This window comes from Helicoverpa armigera, chromosome 8, assembly GCF_030705265.1.
Source record: "Helicoverpa armigera isolate CAAS_96S chromosome 8, ASM3070526v1, whole genome shotgun sequence".
NCBI classification, from domain to species: Eukaryota; Metazoa; Arthropoda; class Insecta; order Lepidoptera; family Noctuidae; genus Helicoverpa; species Helicoverpa armigera.
Window position 1 is genome coordinate 4,850,090 of NC_087127.1, and position 24,848 is coordinate 4,874,937.

Below are 24,848 nucleotides of genomic sequence, written 5' to 3' on the forward strand. Positions count from 1 at the left end.
TATTGTCAGATTGTTTTGTTTGCAAAACAAGAACTTGATTCATAGGTATCTACAATAGGCGTTTCCACTACCCATTGTTATCAGTTTGATTATGTACTACAGTAATGCCAAATCAATACAGTGCAGAAATCAATAACACAGATAGGTAAGTATCTTACAAAAAAATACGGTATGTACTGCTATACCTAGTTAGGTATCGAGTTTTCCATTATCTGAAGACTTGAACCAGCTAGGTATATGATATCAATCAATAATTAAAGCACTGATTACATATATTTTTCTAAAATACTACCTATATTCCAATCATGCAATGAGCCAATCAGAACTTAGCGCTAATTATAAATATGTCAATCTGCCTACGTCATTACAAAGCAAGCGTCTCGCGTCTCCTATCAATTTGATACGATATCATGCGTGCGTTCGTTTCAGCGCTTATTTTGTCAAAAACGTGGTAATCAAATGAACCCTGCTATATTACAAGATTTTAAGTGCCTACATTCTTTGGTTAATTACTACTTGTAATGATTTTTTTAATGTTGTGGTAGGGTATTTTATGACAAATTCGCCTTGATGAAATTGATCAATCTTGTAAATCTGCCCATTGTCAATCAAGTGTCAATTGTGTCAATGTCATATTATAATTGTTCAAATTGTTGTTGTCTGATATTATGTTCGAATTGAAATAAATAAATATATTATTTTAGTACATTATTCAGAAAGTTAGTAATATCAAGAATTTAATTCTATTAAGCATTATAGAAGCTTCCTAAATAACGAGAGTTGTTTTTGTTATCAACATTTCAAAGGTATTTGAGGTTAAAATGACATTATAATAAACAATGTGATAATTTGGCTGATAACAGAGGTTTGTTTGCAGGGATGTCGGGGGACGGCAGTGGTGGTGGCGGGTCAGCGGTGGCGCTGGTCACGGGCGGCTACGACCACACTATCAAGCTGTGGCAGGCGCACAGCGGCGTCTGTTTGCGGACTATGCAGCACCCTGATTCCGTAAGATTTCATATCATAACATGCAATTCTAAAAACTATAAAATGTCTTGTGGTTCTAACATCACACAATAAACATGTTGGTTTAAGAATAAATAGTGTGTAATGTTGATTACAGCAAGTGAATGGCCTGGAGATATCCCCCACTGGTCAGATGGTGGCGGCGTGCGGGTACCAACATATCCGCATGTACGACCTGGCCAGCGCCAACCCAGACCCTGTCGTCAATTTCGAAGGCATCACCAAGAATGTATCTAGAGTTGGATTTCAAGTGAGTTCTCTGGTTTGAACTGATTTAAGTAATTTAGTCAGTCAGCAAATAAACCAGTAATTATCTAGTAATTCTAAAGTAAAAATTATGTGGTTCTTATTGTAGCTGTTTGTTTTTTTAGAAAAATGACCTGTGGATGTATACGGGTGGTGAAGACTGGACAGCCAGGATATGGGACCCAAGGTAAAATAATTATTTTCTGCTTACTCTTAAGAACATCTATTTGTACATTATGTTTAATGTTAATGAATAATGTTGTGTTCAAGTAACTTTGCATCTTTAACCAGTATCATATAAATTAATTCCTCAGAGCCGCACCACAGTTCCGCTGTACAAAGATATTTCAAGTGCAAGCCCCAGTGAATGCAGTGATGCTGCATCCCGACCAGACAATGATTATGGTGGGAGACCAGAGTGGCATCATACATATGTGGGACCTCCGGACTGATCAGAATGAACAGTTGGTGAGTCAATCATTTAAAATTTGAAGAATATTTCACAAAAAGACACTTGGTGGTATACAGACATGTTAGGCCGGCAATACACGGACCGCTTGAAGCAGTCAGGGGCGACAGCTTCAAGCTGTCGACCGGCCGAATCAGTTGCAACTGCTCGAGCGGTTTGTGTATGTACGTCCAAAGAACTCTGCAGTTCACTGTGCTGTTGACTGCTTGAAGCTGTCGCCCCTGACTGCTTCAAGCGGTCCGTGTATTGCCGGCCTTATGGTGTTAAAATTGGGGTTTGGTGAAATCTCTAGTCTTTCGGCTCTAAATGGCACAATCTTACCTTAGATACCTGTCATACAGTATGAATAAATTAGTTACAAGAGAAATAAAAATCAAAATTCGAAAAAACGATCGACATTTTCTGTAGTTTTTTTTTTTTAAGAAAAGCCCCTTTTTTTACACAACTGCTTGTTACAACAGATTCCAGAAGCCGAGGCGTCGATCCAGGACATAGCGATCGACCCGGAAGGCAAGATGATGGCGGCGGTCAACAACAAAGGGAACTGCTATGTTTGGTCTCTGGGGGGAGCCGCACCACACCCAGTACCTTTGAAGCATATTGTCGCTCATACGAAATATGCTCTAAGGTGCAAATTCAGCCTTGATTCCACGTAAGTAGCTATTGATATTATATACTAACACAAATAGCCATGTTTAGCAATCCATTATTTTTTCCCAACCGTGGAAGGTAGTTTCCACAATTATCAACTGAACATTTTTTCTCTCACAACTAAAATTCCACAGCTTTTGTAAGCTGGTGAGCACTTTGCATGAAGTTGGTATCCACACTATCCACCATTAATAAGTATTTTAAAATCATCTTGTCCTTCAGTATGTTGGTGACGACATCAGGCGACTGTTCGGCGAAGGTGTGGCGCACTAAAGACTGGTCGCTGCTCCGGGAGCTGCGCAACGACACGCAGCGGTGGGTGTGGGACGCTGCCTTTAGCATCGACTCGCGATATCTCTTTACTGGTAAGTATTGTATTATCATATTTCTTTTATCATAAAAACTAATATAATAGAATGTTTGACTATCAGGCCAAGCAATACGATAAAATAGACACGGGAATTATCTCAAGAAGTATGCAAAATAAGCATAAATTAATAGATTTTATTTCGCCTGCAGGTTCCTCGGATAGTTACGCGCGTCTATGGGACGTAGAGAAGGGTACCCTCGAGAGAGAGTATTGTGGACATCAGAAGGCCATCACTGCGCTCGCATTCAGGGATCAAGCTGTATAGACTTACTATGAATACTAAAAGAAGTACTATAAGAATACTGAACTATTTTGTTACTTTTTATGAATAGTTATTTTAAGTATGTACAGATAAATAGTGTAAGTGCCATTAGCATTTATATCAGTGCTGGATTAAACCCAGAATCCACGAAAGTGAAGTGGACATGTGAGTGGAGAAATTATTTTTGGTTGTTTAAAACCTTCTGTGCTCTGCTTTAGTACAATTTGGGCCTTACCCATGTAGTAAGATCGTACTAATGAATACAGATGACAATGATCAATTATATGTTCCTTTTGTACTGATTTAATGTAAGGAGACGAGTCACGAACTTTAGGTTGTAACTTAGAAGTAGTTTTTGTATATTTGTAAATAAGTATAAGCTCAAGAGCTTAATTGCGTGAATTGTATGCACGAAAGCTCTCTGGAGTACAAAGAAAAAACTGTTTATGTTATCCCCAACTATTCGAAAATGTACTCGAATCTCGTGCTTCATCAATCAAAAAATGGGGTCAAAAATTCACGATATATATAACATTACCTCCTGGATGCATTTATTGTGTAAATGAATTTGTCATAAATGTAATTAATAGTTTTGTAAATTAAAACATTCATACTATTTATAAATGCAGTTTTATTTCTTTTAATAAATAAGATATTAGTGCCGATCACAAAAAAAGATTAAGTATTCTATATTACACTTTGAAGCTTAGTTTAAGCTGACGAAAGGTAAAAAACATTGATCAGATCTTTGAAACATAAAATAAATCGTATTTATTCGGCGATTATATTGCACAGGAAGGTATATGAGAGCGCTTTCACACAGCGGCTTCTATCGCGCGTATACGCGACCAAATGGTAGCGTGGTTCCAGGTGTCGTCATATTATTGAACCGTTAGTTATTCTTTGTTTGTTCACACGGAAAATACGCTCGTTTAAAAGCGCTCTCTGGGTGCATGAACACAAACATTATCCTAATAATTGTACATACAATTGCAACATAAGTACGTCTTCGATACAAATATTCTAATATAATACTGTGCTAACTACAGCTTTACAAAGTAAACACTGTACACGCAATGTTAACGACTTGTTTATGATTTCACCTTTTGTATAATCCACAACATAAGTATAAAGGATAAGACAATAATTACATACAGTCACAAAATATTGGAATGTTAAATAAATGCTTTTTCGATACATACATAATTACATTTCAATAATAAAATCTCGACTAGAAACAATTATACATTCAATTGCACGATAAAATATATATCTCACTCAGTCCCAAAATTAAGTATTATCACCTGCCCATGACACTGTAATGCTCATGCTTTCATCAATGAAATCAATAAGATATATTTACTGAATCAGTTGGCACGTGACAGTTAATATTCTCGTATTGCGAATACAGTTTCATATTGTTTAAATTGAACAAGAATAGTCTTACTGTTGCCATCACGTGAGCATATACCACGTTTATATGAAGCGGTAAATGATAATGAAGCTATCAGAATCAGCACATAGTTAAGTAGTATATGGGGCTTATGGGGTACTATACATGGTCTAGGGGCAGGTCTGAGACGTCGCCTATCTCTGAGCAGGCGTCGTCGTCGCAGGTATAGGAGATGACGAAGCGCAGATCGACACGAGGCCTGGACGCGGGCCGCGCGATCAGCATCACTTGTGTGAGCGCCGGCGGCGGCAGGAACGGGTTGTACTGCGGTAACGACGTGCCGGACGGCGTCAGTAGACGTACTTTGCAACACTGAAATGTGAAAAGAAGATCTTAATAAATGTTTTAAATAAGTTACGTAGTATATTTGTAGTTAAAAATAGGAAATATTAAAGCTTTCGCTATGCAAACATTCGCAAGGAAAGGCAAAAAATATATGCACAGATACATGGCATAAGTTAGTTTCATTTTCTGTCCCATTACACCTGTCGGCTTTAGGCCAAGAAAAGTGCATTAATGTTTAGCTTCAAACAATAATTTAGAAAGATTATATCATACACACCTTAGGAACCACACCTTGAAACCTAAAATCTAGTATAGGTTTCTTATTTTTGTTTGTCGTCGATATTACAATGACATTAACATCAGGCCTCGGCTTGTCTTTACAAAAATGTAACACTACTGTAAGTCCATTCTCCTCTTCGAATATCGTCATTGGAGGCACGTTGCTCGGAGTCACGTTAGACAAGGACACATCTATATCAGTCAACGGTTTCACTTCACTTTTAGTCTTCTCTCTCTTTTCCTCTAAAGAATTAGATTCGACACTTTCCGTGGGAGAAGTGTTCTTACATTTGGCTTCATCTAGTGTTATACTTAAATCCAATATGTTGTCTATAGGGGAATCAGTCGCGTTTGTATTAACATTAGAAGTGCTGGGTCCGTCTGTGATGTCTACTATGACGTCATCAGGCGGTGAAGATGGTTTGTTCGTCAGTTTGGGTAGTTCAGTTGGTTTGGTTTCCTCTGGCTTTTTGGTAAAGAAGTCTAGGTCAAATAGGGCACCGTTCGTAGCCGGTGTGAGATCGTGTTTGGGTGATGCTAACGCGTTCATTGGAATTTTCCTTGCCGTTTTACTGAAACAAAAAATATATAAGTCAATGAATTTTTAATCTCATTGAAAATGTACAAGAGTATGTAATGAAATGTTACGTACCTATTAAAGTTTTCACGTCGTTTAACGTGATCGGGTAATGACTGCTTTATCAGTTGTTCGCCGAGTGAGTCCAATTCGTTCCAACCTTCCGCTTTATTTGTTTTCTCTCCTAAAAGATCTACATCTTCTGTAATAAAAAAATGTTAGATTAATTCCTCTGTGCATAAAATTATTCTCTTACTTCTTTTCCGCGGTGAGAGAACTTCTTTAGACAACCATAGAAAAACGATTCAGTCTACATATATGAAATTTTTCTGGGCAAGGTATTTTCTCCTACAAATAGATGGACACAGTAACATTCGGATGAAATTTGTAAACATTTAGAAACGTTCTTACCACTAGGCATTAAGCTCACAGGTTTCAACGGCTCCACAATATTAGAATCGCTTCCAGTCGAAAATATATCACCCAGTTCATCAATAGCCGTGTTCTTAGAGGCCAGGCTCTTCACAGTAGAATCATCTCCTTTACCCACGTTCCCCGCAAAGTCTAACAAACTATCACTGTTGGATGTCTCGGCTTGATCAGTACTTGAAGCTTGAGAAGTTGTTTTTTTCTTCTTGTCCTTCTTAAACTTGCTGTATGCGTCATATTTCTCGAAGACATCGTCTAGAACTTCGCTGGCGTGTAGGATGTCATCTATAAGGTTTAGCATAAATAAATAATTATTATAAAGGCTTAATTCACAGTACAGAGGCTCGGTGATGACTTAAATTCGCTACTTAAATTTATTAAGAAAAAATATGTAAACATGCAGCACTTTATCAAGTAATATTATATAAAATGACCAAAAACGGTATTAAATAATACGGCGATAAGATTCGATTTCACAAAAATTACGCAACCAAATTCATTGCTTGTTTTTCAATCTACTAATAAAAAAGCTGTTTTATCATGTAGCTTCTAGATATCGTGATTATATTTATCAGCGACATAGCCATGCAGTGTGAACTTGTTATACATGTGTAAACTACTGGATTAATTAATTCACGGTAACAACGTTGGTAATTCCGATACTGTAACTAAACAGGAAAATAATAGTTTGTCTAATCACTAGCTAGACCATAATGATAACTGACTGCTCAAGATTAATTTGATATTTTTAACCAACTTCATGTAATCGAATGTTCGGGGTTACTTACCAAATATTTTATAATAATCTACGAAAACAGAAGGATGCAACATTATAGTAAACTTGTGAGTTCCATACATATAACCTAGTCGCTTCAATATAGACTATATCGCACCAAAATAAACAAAGTCATGCAGGCATGTCAAAGGTATGTTTTCATCCAAAAATTATGCAAATGGATATTCTGTTATAAAACTACAGGCCACAAATTCTTGATATTATAAACAAAAATAAATAAAATGTACACCAATCAAAAGCAATGGTAGAAAAAAACAAACAAACACTACACATCACAATGATAATGACTGGAAGTGACAAACCGGTCCACTCACTGAGACTGTCCGGCTGTGTCTCGGAGGCGGCCAGGCGTTGGAGCGCCAGCCGCAGGGCTCCGCACGACACGTGCAGCTCGTGGATGAGCTGCTCCTCCTCTGGAGAAGCGTCTTCAGCGTTAGCGAGGAGTTCTCGCAGGAGTTCAGCGCTGTCTAACGCGTTGCCCACTTCTTGGGCGCGACGGCTACTTTCCTCGTTCCGTCGCTCTTCCTGAGAGTTGAATTTGCAGCAATTAGATTTAACAAAGGTTTACGAGCTAGCTTGGTTAAATAGAAATGAGAATCAAATACCTACAAAATGTAAATGCATTGCTCTATCTTTAAGACTATGTATTGTTGAAGATTTTTAAATGTCGTCAATGAAAACAGATAACAAAATGAGGGTGAATGAGAGTAAGGTATTGTTCAATTTGTTTTGAAAATATGCATAATATCAAAATACCTGTTTTGCTGAAAAGAAAATGGAATTGTATTCTGATAATAAATCTGGCAAGTTCAATAAAGATTCATGACATGCTGCAAACTTAATTTGTAAATAAAAGTTCAATCATTAGACACATTAAAAAAACTTAGGCTGTTACTACAAAAACTTCTAAACGTCAGTTTATGCCTTGTCTAAAAAAATGACAAATTATGACGTTGACATATGGTTTATTTTGCTGGCAAAATTTTATTAGACAAGTGTAAAACAGGGTTTAAAGTTTTTGTAGTAAGGCCATTATTATTTATACTTACTTCTCTAACCATAGTTTTGATGAGCCTATTTGCATGTTGAAGATCTTCTGGTTTCTTGCTTTGTAATAACTTTTGCAGCAACTTGGACTTTTCTTCATCTTCAAATATGGCATTCTTGGCCCTACTCCGAGGAGGTACCACGTCTTCAGGGGGTAATGGCGGAGGAGTTTCCTTCACCACACCCTGATTCTTAAGCATGTCATATGCAACCTTAAATTTTGTTTCCTTTGGATACTCGATAGACCATGCGTGAAGCAGCTGTAGTACCTAAAATAATATATATTTTTTATTAAGGAAGGAACATTGTTATACTTACTTAACTAAGAAGAATTTAATTGAGGAAAAAGAATTTGAAACCCTGTGTACCTTTTAATAGGCGAGTGATTAAAAAAGGGCAAATACATATTTTTGTATAAATAATACTCGTACGTTATTTATTGATTGGTCAAAATATTTGAATATTCACTAGCCTACTAAAGTTATTCATCAAGAAAATATGCTCTGTGCAAAGGGCTATTACACTAAGTTGTTAGCAACTTAATAAAGTATGCGTAAGCATTATAAAAAGAAAGTGTATAAGAAAAATGTCTTACCCTAGTCCGTACTTCAGGTGATGTCCGATCAGCAAAATATTTAGGTGAAACTAACTTAATCATTTCATTGAGGAAGCGAAATTTGCCGACTTCAGCGTGAAAACCGGCATCGCAACGTCGCATACAGCGATCTAGCATTGACAGGGCGAGCAGAGCCTCTCGGGTGTTTGGCGTGTGTATGCGGGCAGCCAGGGCCTGCGCCGCCAGCTGCGGGCCCTCCGCAGAGTCCCGCATCACCGCGCAAAACGCCTCCAACGCCGCAGCATCCGGACATGGCAGAGATTCGTGTGTAGCTTTTACTAAGCAAACGAATAACAAACACAGTCGTAAAGTAGTTTAAACTTTATAAACACAATCCAGTATCGAAAATAAGTACTTACATATCAAAGCTTCTAGGCTGATCAAAGTCACATTCATTTTTTCAAAGGCAAAACACTTTCCGATAAATATAAATAAAATTAAAATTTTTGATCATTTCGTCTCAGATCAGATCAAGTTGACATTTTGAATTGTGTTGCTATTTTTTCTGCAAAAATCAAAACATTATCATTGTATTAACATTTTTGTATCATTTTCAATTGCTAATTTTAACCATAATTAATATACTCAAATGGACTCAATAAAAATATATACAATAGTTATTTACTCTTTTCAATATTGGTTTCAAATACAAAAATGACGAAATTTTTGCTATTACATTTTGTATAATCTGGCAATATTACTTGAGTGCGTTCGCTTTAGGTTTATTTTATCAACTCTGCCAAACATGCAAACGAAACCAGTTAATGAATTTGGAAGCCATTGAGCCCACAATAAGATATAATATTAGACTAAACATGAAATAATATTGTTCCATAAGGTTTTTATTTAATTTATGTGTCTAACTGTGATTATATATGAAAAACTCTTTATTAGGCTAACTGAAAAGGCTTTTGTTTGAACCTTATGATGTCAATCAGTTGTCACTGTCAACTCACAGCAGCAGAGAGAAACTTTAGCTGGCTAAAAATAATCTGAGAAAAACACTGCATTACATTAGCGCAGTTAATTTTGTGCAAAATGGCTATTTTCCGGCTGTCTCGATTGGTGGCTCAATCTAAGAACTTGACGAGACATGAACATGCCATTCAGAGAAGAACTGCTACGACTACGCCGACTGGAGCTATACTACCTGAGCCAGAGAAGACTCCGTTGGGTCTTCTGGGTATAGTAATGGCCGTAGTGCCAGGCCTGCTTATAGGAGCAGCTATTAGTAAAAACATAGCCAATTTCCTGGAGGAAAACGAACTGTTTGTACCTTCGGATGACGACGACGACGATGACTAAATCGCATTTGAGGTATAATGTATATTTAGTGAAAATTATTAATTATAATAATTTATTCCCAGAATATTTCCTTTTTCCCTGTATGTGATGCCACTACTAATGTAATTTTATTTTCAGATGAATGTTAACTTCATGCGGGTTTAATAGAAAATTAATTATAATTAATATTTAATAAACATAAGAAGAACCATAATTGTTGTTATATTTTATTGAATTGTTACAAAAACATTAAAATTTTGTGCTCAACATCAAAATAGCATTGTACACAATACTTAAGAATTTTGTTTTTATTTAAGGATTTTATTATATTAAAGCAATCTCTTATTTACATGATTTACATAAATACAGTATATAATTATATGATCATATTAGGTAGGTATATAAAACAGCATGTTATATACAGCTAAATAAATCACGATGCATTAAAAACCATGTTATAATAAATGCATTATGAAGAAATGCATGTTTCATTTGTTTACAGGAGTGACACAGCAATCTCTGCTAATCTAGTCAAAAGTTACTCTCACACATGTAGCTCTAAAGGTGCGTACGGATAGCGCGTTCCTGTGTTACACGTAGTTGGGAAACACTGTCCACGCGTACAGCTCCTGAACGGACCGCCGCGAACCTGTACGCGAGGTCAATCGATCCAGAGCGCTCCGCGAGCCCCAGTCATTCGCCATGACTCCGACAAGAACACGCGTGTTTATTAATTTTGCTCTCTTTGACGCGCGACCAAAAACCGACAGACGGTGGCTCGCGCGGTACGCGTACCCCAACAGTGAACGCGTAGCTGCAGGTATGGACTAGGCGTACCGGATACGCGTAAACAGAGTACGCGTACCAGGGTACGCGCAATCCGTACGCACCTTTACAGTTCTGTGTAATCTCATTGTCACACACTTGTGCTTAATATTTTATAGATGAAAGTTCAAATAAATGAGATAATGGCATGATTCAGTCTTTCATTTTTGACAAACCGTAACATAATTCTAACACTACAGCAGTATGCTAGTCAAGAGAGACAATAGTTATAGGAAATGTGAGGAAGACTTCGTAAATTAATAATCTTATAAAGTGGTACAGTACAACAGTAATAGACAAGATTTAAAGTTACTTTAAGTCATGAGGAAAAAAAATAGTGACATCAATTTGAGCAGTGGTAGAATTCGTATCAAAATTATGTCCTACACATCTTTATTCGGAAGCACATTCAATATGAAGTTATGAAACTAATGATCCTTTAATTAATAATTAATACTCAGTATTGCACATATCAATTACTAACATGTTGATTAAAAATTGACAATACCTTTAAAAAGACGTACAAACTATTCAATACTGATTCGTTGTTACCATAAATTGATATAGATTTAATGACAATCAACATAAACCAAAACATGCAGACCAATGTCAGTTCCACGTAACATAAGGAACGTATATATATATCATGTCTTTTATTAAAAACGTGTGCCGCAATTTAGCTTAGTCACTAACAATCACTCGTATAAAAGTTGTATGCTCTAATGGTTACTAGTGGTTGGCAAATGCAGATCTATCCGGTTACTCCGGAGGCCTCTTGTGCTCGCCCCAGCCGTGGAAGCACTTGGTGAACCGTCGCGACTCCTTGTTCTTCAGCGTGAGGAACAGCTTCCGTGGTTTGTCTGGTTGCATGGACTTCATGTGTTGGATGTATACCTTCGGAATGAGGAAGTAAATGTTGTTAGTATGATAGTTGATTGATAAGATTTGCAACTGATAGCTCAAGTGTTTAAGAGCTAATCCCTACTAATATTATAAATGCGAAAGTAGCTCTGTCTGTCTGTCTTTCTGTCTGTCTGTCTTTTCTTCACGCCTAAACTACTGAACCGATTTGTGTGAAATTTGGTACAGACATAATTTGGAACTTGAGAAAGGACATAGGATAGTTTTTATTACAAAGAAATATACAAATAAAAAATAAAATGTATTCCGGACATATAGCGCCATCTATTGGTCTAACCAAAAATCTGCCGAAAGTCACCATTCCACGCGAACGAAGTCGCGGGCAAAAGCTAGTAGTTATTATAATGAGAAGTTTATCAAATTACAGTAAGACATAATGTACTGTCTGACATATTACCGTAAATTTTATATAGTCCCAATTTAATAAATTGGATCGTTGTTGTCGAATGTTTTTATCTCATTGAGTCACTTCAGTAAAGACAAGACATTATGGAGTGTAGATAAATTCTATAGAATATTTTCAACAAATTATTACCTGTGCAGACTTGTAGGCCAGTTTTATCTCCACTTCAGAGCACTTGGCGCCGAGCCATAGGAACACTTGGTCGCCATTATCCAAAATCATGATGTCGTCATCAGCTAGATCATCCTATATGGAAAAAAGTAATAGTAAATACGAAAGAAATATTATTTTTTACTTGTACTGCTTAGGATTCCTGAGTTATCCCACTCTTATCTTCTGGTTATTTTTGCCATAGCTATATACTAGCCAGCTATGCTTCAGTACAAGGAATATTAGTAACATTGTTTGACAAATATAGACTAATAAATCCTGCTTCTTGGGACTTACTAGAGCAGGCTCTTTTTGAATGAAATTATAAGTTACCAAGCAATATATTCTTTCATCATTTTATTTACCTGGCAGAAATCAGTGCATTTCTCAGAGACGGTGAAGTATCCTTTCTCGTTGGAGCATCGGAAGAGGCGCGTGTAGTTCAGATAGTCGGCGTCTGTATCGTACGGTTTGCGGCCGCCGATGCCTACCCAGAAGAAGTTGTCGGGCTCACTGCCTTCCGTTAGAACCTGACGTGGGAATTGATAAAATAAAGATTAATGGTGTTCATATGAATACAGTGTAAATTACGGTACTCCATAATTGTGGGTACTAAATTGAAAGATAAACTACACATTAATAAAAAAGGAATAATTCACAAAGCAGCTACAACCACTCTGGCAAGAGTGCCTGATTAAGAAGAAAAAAACCTCTTTGGTTTGGTGTCCATGTCCACAGTCCTAATTAACGGTGTGGTTCACATTGGCAACGGAATTGAATAAGACAGCAGTCCAGCTTTTACAATTCCTTTTTCTTGACCAACAAGCTTTTACAATTCCTCTTTACCAATTCATTGTTGGCGTTCTTTGGAGGCCTATGTTCATCAGTGGACAGCAATTGGTTCATATGATGATGATGATATTGCCGATTGCCACCCGGTGTCGACGGAGGCAAAATGCAGTGAACAACAGCTGTTGGTTCTAATTAAATGTTTTATTTATTGAGTGAACATATACTCCATGGTCCACGTGTTACCTGCAAGCTAACCCATGGGTTATTGAACTTCTCCTCGGCAATCTGCTCGATGAGCCGGGCGGAGTCGGCGTCGCTCTTGTTGCCGATCCACGCGTACACTATGGCGGACGACGTGTCGTTTGCGCCTTCCAGCGGCACGTTCAGTATGTAGCTGTGTATGAGAACATTATGTATATAATGTGATACGTAACAAGTTAGTTAAACAATTTATTTATCTCTTCTGAATTAATAAATAACTTGTATATTAAAAGCAACTGGTATGTATGCACCTAAAACCTTCCTCATAATTCACTCTAACCGTAGTGAAAGCTGTATGACAATCCATGCAACGTTTTTGAGTTTATCGTTAACAGACAGACAAAGGCGGCGGAGTGATCACTAAATACTTATCAACCGGCTTCCTAAAGAGAAAGAGGTTTGCAATTCGCATTTAAATCAACAATGCTTAGCATATATCAGATATTAATACATAAAGTTTGATGGCGAGCTTTTGCAGTAAAGTTAATAATATTCAAGCAGTATATCTTACCAGAAGGCACTATTAAGTTGTGTGGCGTCTGCTTTCACTTGCACAAGTCTTGTGCACAGCGCAGATCCATTGCTGCGCAGTTCGAACAACTCCACCGGTTGTCGGCCGCTCTCCTGATGAACAAAAATTCTTAAAGTTTAGAAGTAGAGAAAGCAAGTCTTTAATTAGACGAAGATATAGTTTATATGGCTTTACATGGGCATTAACAAAACTTTCTGATCTAAATACAGAACTCAATAAATACTTTCATGTACTGTGATCATACTAGCGTCATGCGATGTGAAAAGAGTGATTGACAGAAGTGTGAAACTACAGCTAATTTATAAATAAATATAAATAAATAAAATAATTAATAACGATTAATACATAATATAGAATATTTATAATATAAATTAATAATATATAAATAAACGAATATAAATTTAATAAATAATAAATAAGTAAAATGTAAATAAATCTACACAGAAATAATACCTACTCAAATATCTAAATATAATAAGATTTTCTACATTTAATTCAATATTATTATGTTTAAAAAGCGCTCTTCGTCCTCTCCTCTAAAAACTAACTTTGCTGTGCCCGACAGGGTCCATAATTGTTTCTTTTAATTTTACCCACCAGCCTGTACACATTATGGAATGCAATAAAGTTATTGAGTATTGAGTATTGAGTGATACCAAATTCTAAGTTAAAAGTAAGTAAGTTAATTATAGGCTTTAGTACTACTGACCGGCTTCTGATTCCTCTTGCCATCCTTAATAATGAACCTCCTATGGAAATGTGCCATGAACTTGAGACTCTCTTGCTGCTGATGAGTCCTGACCACGTCCAGCCTCTTGCACAGCTGCTTAAACTTGCGCTCCAAGCCGAAGGTGAAGGTCAGCCAGCCCATGTTGGGAGCTCTACGGCCTTGCCAGAAGTAGACCACCCAGGTGGCTGATTCGGATTCTGAGTCTTCGGGGTCCATTGGGTTAGTGGCGTCGGTCTCGTCTTCGGGCTGTTTTGGAATATCATTATGTTAGTTTGAAATGGAAAAAGGTGGTATTTCATCATTCAATGACTAACGAAGATAAGTATGAAACTATCATCTATGAACTGTATGGCGAAATTAAACTTGCTAGTACCGAAAAAGGACTAATAAGGACTATGATATTCGGTACTGGTACAAAGTGGTTACAATGTCATTGATGCACAAATTCAAGTGACCTCTTTCATGTCCCAAACACAAGCCAACGACCAATCGTAATTTCCCGCTATCTCCTAATACTACTGACATTCTTTGTGCAAAATCAACGACCAATGTTAATTTTCCTTTTCATCAAAATAACGAGTGTTCAGCACGTACCTCAGCAGGCAGCACATATCTACACAGGAACACATAGCAGTCGCAGCTGTGGAAGACGCCGAGCTCGTGGTCGGGCAGCCGCACGAAGTGTCGCCCCTCCAGCACGAACGCCTCCATGGCTTCCAGGTCTTCGTTCCACTCGTCTGCTAATGTCTTCGCTTCCGCGGACCCCATGGCTGGTTGACGAGGCGTGAAGAGTGCTGATAAATCCGCTCTGGGAAGGTAAGGTAAGATTAATTGATATTTATGTATGTCAATTTATTTACATTTTAAATTGTTATTTTTTATTTTTCCTATCAACGATTATTATGCTGTTATTTTAAACCATTATTATGAGTTTTGCTTATTGTTTTTCTTTCTAGGATTATTTGCCTGAATACGTTGAATAAACACAGACACGTGTATACCGACGTAATATTGACCCAAAAGTCCAGATATGAAAGATATTGTTCTGTAAATAAGTAGGCAGTAAATAAGTAGAAATCTAAGCTTTTCATTATATACAAAAAACTTACTTGGTCTCCTGTTGTTTAGCCCAGCTAGCGAGGTCTGCACCGGTCCTGGCTACAGACTCAGCAGTACGCGTGAAGTCTACCGCTATCACTTCTTCCCAGCCCAGGAAATATGTTTTGAACACCTAAAGAAAAATAATTATTTAAATAGTGTGTAATATTGAAAATGTTTTGACGACGTATGGATGGATAAAGAGTAAATCATCAAATGACCCCTCCCGCTGTGGGTTAGCAGCGGTGAGGGAGTGTCAGACTCTTACTGACTAAAAACCGTCGTGTTCCGTCGTAGGCCTTTTTATGTGCTAGGGCCGCGGGGTATCTCTTTCGAACAACCCGCAGTCTATATAGTGACCTGTATTTGACTTCATACCTGTGTCTCAGTCCCCTCCTGTAGTCTAGTAACTAGTGCGTGTGGTGGTCTCGTCACCATGTTGAACAGCTCCTGCGCAAGTTTCACGGCGGCCGCACGGACTAGGCGAGATGATTTCTTGCCGAACCTTATGAAATAATATATAATTTTAGATATATTGTTCTGCTTGCAATAAAATGTGTTTCAAGATTCTTAACCAGCACAAGGTTGGGCAATTTAATGATGAACTTTAGATAGGTATTGGGAACGTGAACAACGAAAATAATGAAGTATAAAAAATATGTTTTATCTCATGGATGCGTTTAAGCCTTATGTGTTCATTAGCAAATTGTCTTTGTATGTGTGAGCTAAAGAGAGCTTAGTAGTGGCCGAGTCGTGGATTCATAGAAAGACTATATGCATGTACATTTACACACACCTACTTGCCTTTACTTACTTTGTGTAATATATAACATCTACTGTAAGGTACAGTGTACACACTCACCACACAAACACATCGACATGCGCGTCCAGTATGTACACGTTCCTGGTGGCCAGCACTCCTCGCGCCAGTGGCGTGGCCTCAGGCTGCGGCAGCTCCAAGTACCCCATGCCCAGCTCCACGCGGTACAGCCGGGCTCCCGGCCATGTGAAGTCTTCGGGGACGTGCTCCTAGAAAGAAAGAAGAAAGAAGTATTAATGAGATTCTATGGATAAACTGCTTAAAGACCAAAATCGTATTAAGACTGCGCAAACTAATGTCTGAACGGCCTTACATGACAACAAAACCTGACCCTTTATGTAAACCAGCATATTTTGTCACAAGCTGTTTTTCCGAGGTTATATATACATATATATTTTCGTGCACGCTAATTTATATGTGAAGAACTCCAAATCGAATGTGCATTATTACAAATAGTTCAATCACAATAGACTTACTTGAGGCACATAAGGGATCTCTCCTTCATATCCGAGAGTCTCCCAGAAGCTGGGCGGTTCCTTGCCGGGCGGCTCCGCAATCAACTCAGCCTTATTCTTCCTCTCTTCCTTGTTTATCTTCTCCGCGAACAAACGGGCTTTAGACTTCAGTGTGTTACGAGCTTTCTTGCCGTACCTGTGGCAAATTAAAATTGTATGATAGGGTTCCACTATTTTTAAGATCACCTTTCAAAACTTCTTGAAAGATCAAAAATAAGGTTATTTACACAGATAAATAAGAACATATGACATTCTTCTTTTTTTGTCATCATCATCATCCTCCGAGCCAACTATGTTGGGGTCGGCTTCCAGTCTAACCGTATGTAGCTGAGTACCAGTGCTTTACAAGAACAACAATTTGGGCAGAGGTAACAATAAAAGTCTTCGAAAGCTTTGCAAATTCTCACTAAACAGTGATTGTTATCAATTACCTCGTGGAAGAAAATAAATATGCCTATATTTTATATATTTTAGTTTATATAATACTCACCACAAATATATAACGAGTCCGGTATCCAACACGAAGACGTATCTCGGGTCGAGCGAGTCGGCCTGCACGGCGACTGGCTCCAGGTGTATGCTGTTCCCGGCGCCGTGCACGCGGTATAGACGCGTTACATAGTGCTGGAGAAACACGATGACATAACATTTGACACGGAAATTAAGCGTTAAAATTAACTTGATACGCTAATTAGGCCGTAAGTTAATAATTATTACGTTCTTAGACAACATAAACGTCAATTTTCGTTAAACAACTACTTAGTAGGAATTTTTATTTACAACTTTCCACATATGTTGCTGAGGTTTTTGTTACGCCACTACTACTTCCCAGCAAAAACACATAGTAAATGGTGGAGTGCGGGCGTTTTTGAGGGCTGTCTCATGTAATTTTGGCGTTCTGAAATTGTTGTTTTCAATCAATTTTTGAATTTATTTTGGTGTACTGACCGGGTCATCGACAGTGAAGAACCCAGAGGGCGTATGGCTGCCCTGTATGTAGACGGGCGGGGTGGGGAAGAGCGCGAGGAAGTCGGGCGTCTCGTCGGCCTGCTCGTGGCGCTGCGTGCGGCGCGCGCCCAGCAGGTTGCGCAGGTTCACCGCGTGCATGGCCGCGCACGCTGCCTTGTCCAGCTGAGGGAATTAGAATAGAAGCATACAATAGAAAAAAAAAAAACTTTTGTCTCAATCTGCTTATTTCATGTCAGGCACAGACGGCTCCGCTCATCTATACGCGCGACCGCAGCTGTTTGTACAAAGTTGCGTCGTCGATTTAGCGACAAAGCAGGGGGCAAGACGCCGGCATCAACGTCTCTCCTAAAATCGAATATGCTTATCACAGCGAAGGCCATTTTCTGTTCATTCGCATTTGAACATAACCTGTTAGGCAAGTTTATATTGATCCCAAGTGAACGGCGTCAGCCCATTGATGAAAATCAATCGAGAAAAAAAAAGAACTTTTCCAACAAGATAACAATAATTTAAAAATGAATAGAACAAGTGAAAGTAATGCAATTAAAATAAATATGTCATGTACTCACGGTTGCCTTCGACCCGATCCAGAAGTGTATATCCCAGGACAGCTGTCCCTGCTCCTCAATGGCCGTCTTCAACACTATGTAGCAATCTCCTTCGAAGAACTTGCCGTGGGCTACCTATGCCACGATAAAAAAAAATCTTTTTTACACATTTTCTATTTAATAATTACTTTATATCCATTGTTGAAATAATGTCAATGTAATGTACTAATTTTAAAAAATCGCGTTATATGAGCAACAATGTTTCATAAACGCCTGTCCTAAACTTTGTTTCGTCCATTTGCCTATTAGATGTTTTTGTTTATGATTTCATTGTTCGTCGATAATCAACAGAATCAACTCAAGTAAATAACATTGTTTTCTATATCTATGAATGTTACCTCATCAACGGGCGCAGGAATGAAGTTCTCGATCTCCCACACCGTCAACCCTGGTGTTTGGCCCGTGTCTTCGTCGAAGAATTCGGAGTAGTCTAGCGGGGGTTTCTCTAAGCTCTCGTCCCAACGTTTAGGCCTACGAATACATTATACTTGCTGTTATAAAGACAGATAGATATTCTTTATTAGGTACACCAATGTTACATTTTTGATCTTAAACTAGGTAGTTAAAGTAGGTGACATAATGGGCGGTCTTATCGCTAAGAGCAAAAGATATTGAAACAGGACTCATCTGCCTAGCCTTTTCAACACAAACTATATTGGGATTTGCTTCCAGTCTTAAAAATGGATGCAGTGATACCACAGTGTTATTTGGCTCCTATGACTTTTAAGAATGTCAATTTTTGCATGATAATTTTTTCAAACACCGCCTTCAAAAATAAGTAGGCACGTATTCACTTTATAAAAAGTTTAATTTATTAGTAAGCAAGTTGTTGAAATGATCACTACTTGAAGGTTAAAGTTGTGTTAAGTTGGCATCTTGTTCGGTTTTTAAGAAATTACTAATTATTACCACTATACTAAACTACCACCTAAGTATATGGTATTAGTTTTCTACTTACTTGAGTTCGGAGTTCCTCTGATCGATCCTCTGGTCGTTGTGCTGCGTGTTGGCTTGCTCTTGCATGCCGCGGAGTATGAGCGCCGAGTCACGCTGTTCCGGCTCAGCGCGTCCGCGACGCAGGCGCATTTTACGCGCGATCGGATCGGATTTTACACCTTTGAAATATTGTTGACTTAGAAAAAAAAGTCAAGAAAACATTGTTTATATATCTTTTTAGATACCCATCTATCTACATATTTTACGTTCATGTAATGAGGTGGTTGGGGACATTTAGGGCACAATCATTCCTAATAGAATAAATCTACAATACTTTGAACAACCCCAAAATCAAAGCCAAGAGCAGAGACCACTAGATCAACGACTAAGTGAGAACCTACAACCTACTCTGGTTGGCACCTTGGCACTTATTTCCATGGCAGACATTATAAACTCGCAAAGGGATCATAACGGTATCCGTATCAACCTTCAAGCTTCTATGCAGTATATAGTTTATATGAACATACTTAATTCGAATTCACGAAGTACCCTTCATTCATCATACTCACTACTAGGTGTCGTAGGTTCATTAGTGGCTGCACCAGCCAACTGAAGCTGAGCTTGCAGCGAGAAGTCAATGTTATAATACTGGAGACCAGCGCCTCTTGGTCGCTCCACCGGCTTCGGCGGCATCACCAGGTCTGGGTTGCCGTGAAGCTGAAGACTTTCCAAGTCGCTTAGCAGGTGGATCGCATCGGGTAGCGTAATCAGCTTGTTACAGCTTAGATTCAGTTTCTTTAGAGAACCGCATCTGCGAAAATTATAAGTTTTTAATGGTTTTTTTTTTGAACTGTGTAAATAAATAGTGGCCTATTTTGTCAGTGCCTGAATGAACATGAAACCATTGATAAAGTGTTTGGTTGAACTAATTCAGTCATTTAGAACATCGACATTATTTACGATGTCAACAACCCCGTTCTTTATTTTCAGAGAATTACATGACATTATTTCTTATATTACATGATTCCATTTATTTTCTCGTAATATGTAGCACATTCATGTAGCATGACAGCCTTTGAAAGATCTGACTATCTAGATTAATGTTCCAAGATATAAAACGCCGCATATGTCTTACTTATACGATTTATTATGAAAACAGCAGCTGTTGAAGAAATAAATACGTAGTTTTCATGTTAATAGATCATTTGTTAACATATTTATGTCGCGGTAAATGATAGACACGCGTTGTCAGGAAACCGTAACAACGCAATAATTTTCCGTTTGAAAGAGCATATTACGTTGAAAGAGTGTTGAACAAATAACTGGGTGTTAACATTTTTTCTGCAGAATTTAATTTTAAAGTAATTAAAATGGTCTGTAATATAACGTGCGTGTTTAGCGGGGGTAATCAGAATAGCACGACGTTCTATGTTACCAACATGACTCATTTTTAAATCCCGACGCAAAAACTACAGGGCGGTGTTATGTTTAACGGAATAGTAATAGGTAAATACTGAATTAGCCCTACGCGGCATTATTGTGCCTTATATTTATTCTTTTTTAATGATCGCTTTCGCGGATATTGCATTGACGATTTTTGAAATAAGCATCTCCAGCATATCTTTTTAAAATTATAATTACATTAATTTTAAAACGTTTACATTGAAATTCGGATATTTTGTCGTCCATGTTTCAAAGGCCAAACACACGCGATGAAAGACAGTGAATAATGATGCATGGTTCTTGACCTATATTATTTTTGGAAATGCCCCAAACATATAGTGGCCTTAATTTTTTATGTTCAAACAATGTTTAGAATTCATTTAGTTTCATAATTTATGAATATTTTTATCCATTAGACATGATGACTAGTCACATATTTTATTTGTTTAATAGTTTGAACTGTTGTCTTACCTACAAAGTCCTTCAGGAATCATTTCCAAAACGTTGTTGGCAGCTGAGAACACCTCCAAACTACCAAGCTTCCCAATCCCTGAGGGTATGCCTTCGAAATCTAGTTTATTGTCATCCACATGCAACCTCCTTAGGTTCTGAAGTTTCACCAAAGAGGCTGGTAACGAAGTCAGGTTGTTTCTAGAGAGGTTTAAACTCTCAAGCTTCTGCCAATTGTCCATTGCTGGAATGTTTGTATAGTCATTATATTTTTCTCTTAGATATTACATGAACGGGACAAAGGGGAATAACGATTGTCGTTACACAGAGCTACCCATTGGAATTTATGACGGTTTATCTTTCAGTGGACACTTAAGAATGCAAAGAGAAGATAATATACAACCATTGTATTGTACAATGGAGTCAGGTACCAATGATATTGCATCTCTATTCGAATAAAAGACAAACGCGAACAAAACTTCGAATTTCGAAAAGAAATAAAACCTACACATGTCATAAGCTGGATGTAACTGGCTGTTGTAAAGTTGTTGCAGGTCACTAGTCTGTTCTAAACTTGAAAAGGATCGCTTACACGTACTGTGACTCCACCAGAGCCACGGATGGGCGGCCGTGGTCACCAGCGGAACATCTATGTTCACATTTACACCGTATCAAGTGTCTAAACACGTGTTTAAGTCCTTTGTGAGAAACTTTGAATAAAGAATTATACTGGTTTGGTTGCCAGTGTCTATTTTTATTTAAATGTTTCTTTTGTTAAATTTAAGTGTCCTATTCATCCTATTTCTATTTACCCCATTCATTGTATATGATGACTGATTATAAGATTTTAGAGGTATTAAATTCATCATAGATTCTCAAGCAGTTTTAAAAGATTTGATTTATTTATCAGACCAAGCATGAAAGTCCGTTAAGTAACACTTATATATGATGCAATATAGTTTTCATTACTGATTGAGCAATTATTGTCACACCCATGGCCATGTAAAATAGAAAGCATGACTGGATTCTAATTGCATACAATCATGCAAATGTGCAAGTGAAATTATGATGGCTTGATATGTGCATTGATTTCAGTGCGCTTCATAAAATTATACAGTAATGTAATAGAATTTCTGATGTGATCCATCTTTATTAATGAGAGATGTTTCTATAATGCTGTGAACATTATACTGTAGCAACATTATTTCAACACATTCTTGCAGAATGAATTGCAAGAATTCTAAAAAAAAAATATGATTATGAATATGATGGTGTAATTATTTAGTAACTTTTTAATCAAAAAAACTTTGGTTGAAATATAGCGTGATATTTGTTGCCTTTAACATTATTTTTCCTGAATTACAAAAAGCAAGAAGTTCTCAATTTGGATGATTGTAATTTTTTTTTTTTCTAGTCTTCACTGCAATCAATTGCTACCATAAGCAGAAGCCTTGTAATAATAATTGTTGTATAATACTGTAATTCCAATGGCATGCCATCAATGAATAGCATTGGAATTGTGTAAGCTATTTTATCTAAGGTAGGTAGAGAATCTTATCACAAAGAAAACAATAAACAATGATATTGTATTAGATTGTGAGATCATACAAAGTGTGATGCACTGCATTTGTTTACCAATATTAGTTACATTGATACAAAAGAATTTGGAGCAGTTAACAAACAGTACAAAGGCTATGAGGATTTATGAGTAACTAAAGTGTAATTCAATTGAATACCAATATGGTGCAAATTATTAAGAAAAGCTAGTCTATTGACAGAAACAAACTAAAAAAAATTCATGAGTTCTTACCTGAAGACACTTCAGTAATCTCATTGTCACTAAGATTTAGCCTTTTGAGACTCAGCAATGAATACAGGGCATCAGGTACTTTAGTCAGGGCATTCTTAGACAAGTCTACATCAGACAAGTTAGATAGGGTATCAAGGGATGCAGGCAGATTGGCCAGCGTCCTCTGAGTGTTACGCATGTGTAGCACTTCTAAACTCTGAAGTGAGGGTAGTTGTCTGAAATAGAGATATTTTTTTATCAACCTGTTACTGTTAATTGCGTTTGAAATTAATTAATTATGTGTCTTACCTCAATTGAAAAACACCAAGTGGGTTATCATTAAGTATAAGGGTCTGCAGGTTCGCCAGCCTCCTTGTCTGAGGGGGCAAAGTCTCCAATAGATTATTAGAAAGATCCAGAAACAATAGATCTGTCAGTTGCACAAATAAAGTAGGTGGTATGCTCTCAATTCTGAAATAAAAAGTGAGTTGCTGTTAACACTTTATCTTTATTTTAAAACTGGTTTTGTTCATGACATAAATACATTATCAATTTGTTGGCATTGTATAAAAAAAAATTATTAACTTGGTTTTTTTTTTGTATTTATAAGTATTTCAACAGTGATATTCTATTGCAAACTTACTTGTTATTGCTGAGATTTAAGACGAGCAAAGATTTGGCTTTCTCCAATCCCTCAGGAACTTCCTTGAGTCTGTTATGTGAGAGGTCCAGAGTGGTGAGCTCCTCGAGCCTGAAGAGCTCGGCCGGGATGCCCGAGCTCTTGACCTTGTTGTGCCTCACATTCAATGATCTCAAACATTTCAGCTCAGTCAGCTCACCAAACAACTTCTCTAAACTGTTCTTCTTCAACGAAAGATTCTCCTGAGAATTTAATTATGTATAAGATTTGGGTAGTAGCAGGAAAGAAATAAGTTATATTTATTGAAACACTTTAAACACTTTAACTTTGGATACAATATTAAATCTTACACTTTCATACTTTTCGATATTATCAGGTTTGTAATGTAATATCTTATGTTTGGAACAAACTATTTAAAATTATATTTTTACAGAATAATTGAGAACAAGTTTTTTTTTTTATGCAAGTTGCTTTGTTCATTTATCAACAACAGAAGTAGGAAAAGTTTTGAAATACTTTTAAAACAGCAGGGCTTACTTACCAATTTCATTAACTTTCCCAGTTCCTCGGGAATATCAGAAAGATTAGTTTTGTCCAGCCTCAGCCATTGAAGACCAGTCATGTACCGAATAGCATCGGGGAATTTATCGTCCTATAAGAAGAAAATATTTAGACCCAAATAGGAAAGCAAAGGTTAGGGATATGATATCATCCTTGACAGATAAGATGATGAACAGTTAATTTCAGATAAAACTTACGCTGAAATCATTGCAAGTAAAGTCTACACCACGCACAAACGGCAATAAACCCGTATTTGCCATGTTTACAACGATTTATTTATGAAATTACATTGGTTCTCAGTAAAAAAGTTGTCAGCTGAAATGACAGTTAAACTATTTTGCACAGATTATATTTATTTATAGAGTATGTGTCATCAGCCGACACAGCCACAGATAGATTAAACTGCTTAAGGGAGTGTTCCAACAACAGTCTCAAAACACTTTGCTTCCTAATCTGGCCATTCTCGCTGAAAATATTCAAAACATTGCTTTTTCTTGTACATCCGAGAAAATGGAAAAACTAGATAAGATCTTTTCTTAACCGTTGTGCTCTATCTACAATAAAAAAAACTGTTGGTTAACCTTTACCATGCATAATTGATTATTTCAGTTTTCA

General features: G+C 37.2%; 4 protein-coding genes across 6 annotated transcripts; 2 read left to right on the forward strand and 2 right to left on the reverse strand.

Moving 5' to 3' along the window:
- Positions 1–624: 624 nt before the first annotated feature.
- On the forward strand, positions 625–3,644 carry Lst8. Of its 2 annotated transcripts, none has more exons than XM_049838438.2 (8): positions 625–806; positions 878–1,008; positions 1,124–1,276; positions 1,398–1,459; positions 1,587–1,740; positions 2,203–2,393; positions 2,615–2,757; positions 2,912–3,644. In XM_049838438.2, the coding sequence occupies exons 2-8, from the start codon at positions 880–882 to the stop codon at positions 3,025–3,027; spliced, it is 948 nt and encodes a 315-aa protein (XP_049694395.1). In that variant the 5' UTR covers positions 625–806; positions 878–879; the 3' UTR covers positions 3,028–3,644. The 2 variants fall into 2 exon arrangements, with proteins under 2 accessions (XP_049694395.1, XP_049694396.1); XM_049838439.2 differs by having other exon boundaries at positions 628–719.
- LOC110372824 (ADP-ribosylation factor-binding protein GGA2) lies at positions 3,638–9,019 on the reverse strand. Of its 2 annotated transcripts, none has more exons than XM_021329805.3 (8): positions 8,866–9,019; positions 8,486–8,784; positions 7,893–8,159; positions 7,158–7,368; positions 6,030–6,332; positions 5,694–5,820; positions 5,040–5,613; positions 3,638–4,789 (listed from the first exon to the last, which is right to left on the reverse strand). In XM_021329805.3, exons 1-8 carry the CDS (start codon positions 8,900–8,902, stop codon positions 4,577–4,579), a joined length of 2,031 nt encoding a protein of 676 aa, XP_021185480.3. In that variant the 5' UTR covers positions 8,903–9,019; the 3' UTR covers positions 3,638–4,576. The 2 variants fall into 2 exon arrangements, with proteins under 2 accessions (XP_021185480.3, XP_021185479.3); XM_021329804.3 differs by having other exon boundaries at positions 7,146–7,368.
- A 428-nt stretch (positions 9,020–9,447) lies between these two features.
- LOC110372762 (essential MCU regulator, mitochondrial) lies at positions 9,448–10,004 on the forward strand. Its single transcript, XM_021329718.3, has 2 exons — positions 9,448–9,823; positions 9,929–10,004. Exon 1 carries the CDS (start codon positions 9,545–9,547, stop codon positions 9,809–9,811), a length of 267 nt encoding a protein of 88 aa, XP_021185393.1. The 5' UTR covers positions 9,448–9,544; the 3' UTR covers positions 9,812–9,823; positions 9,929–10,004.
- Positions 10,005–11,212: 1,208 nt separating this feature from the next.
- On the reverse strand, positions 11,213–24,589 carry LOC110372761 (protein flightless-1). The gene is made up of 23 exons (XM_064035754.1): positions 24,431–24,589; positions 24,214–24,324; positions 23,676–23,914; positions 23,342–23,503; positions 23,054–23,268; positions 21,265–21,487; positions 19,920–20,161; positions 19,373–19,529; positions 18,753–18,885; positions 18,376–18,489; positions 17,786–17,968; positions 17,328–17,461; positions 16,799–16,973; positions 16,365–16,531; positions 15,881–16,007; positions 15,514–15,635; positions 14,999–15,212; positions 14,384–14,650; positions 13,654–13,766; positions 13,125–13,275; positions 12,455–12,619; positions 12,072–12,185; positions 11,213–11,509 (listed from the first exon to the last, which is right to left on the reverse strand). The coding sequence occupies exons 1-23, from the start codon at positions 24,491–24,493 to the stop codon at positions 11,375–11,377; spliced, it is 3,726 nt and encodes a 1,241-aa protein (XP_063891824.1). The 5' UTR covers positions 24,494–24,589; the 3' UTR covers positions 11,213–11,374.
- Between the last annotated feature and the right edge of the window lie 259 nt (positions 24,590–24,848).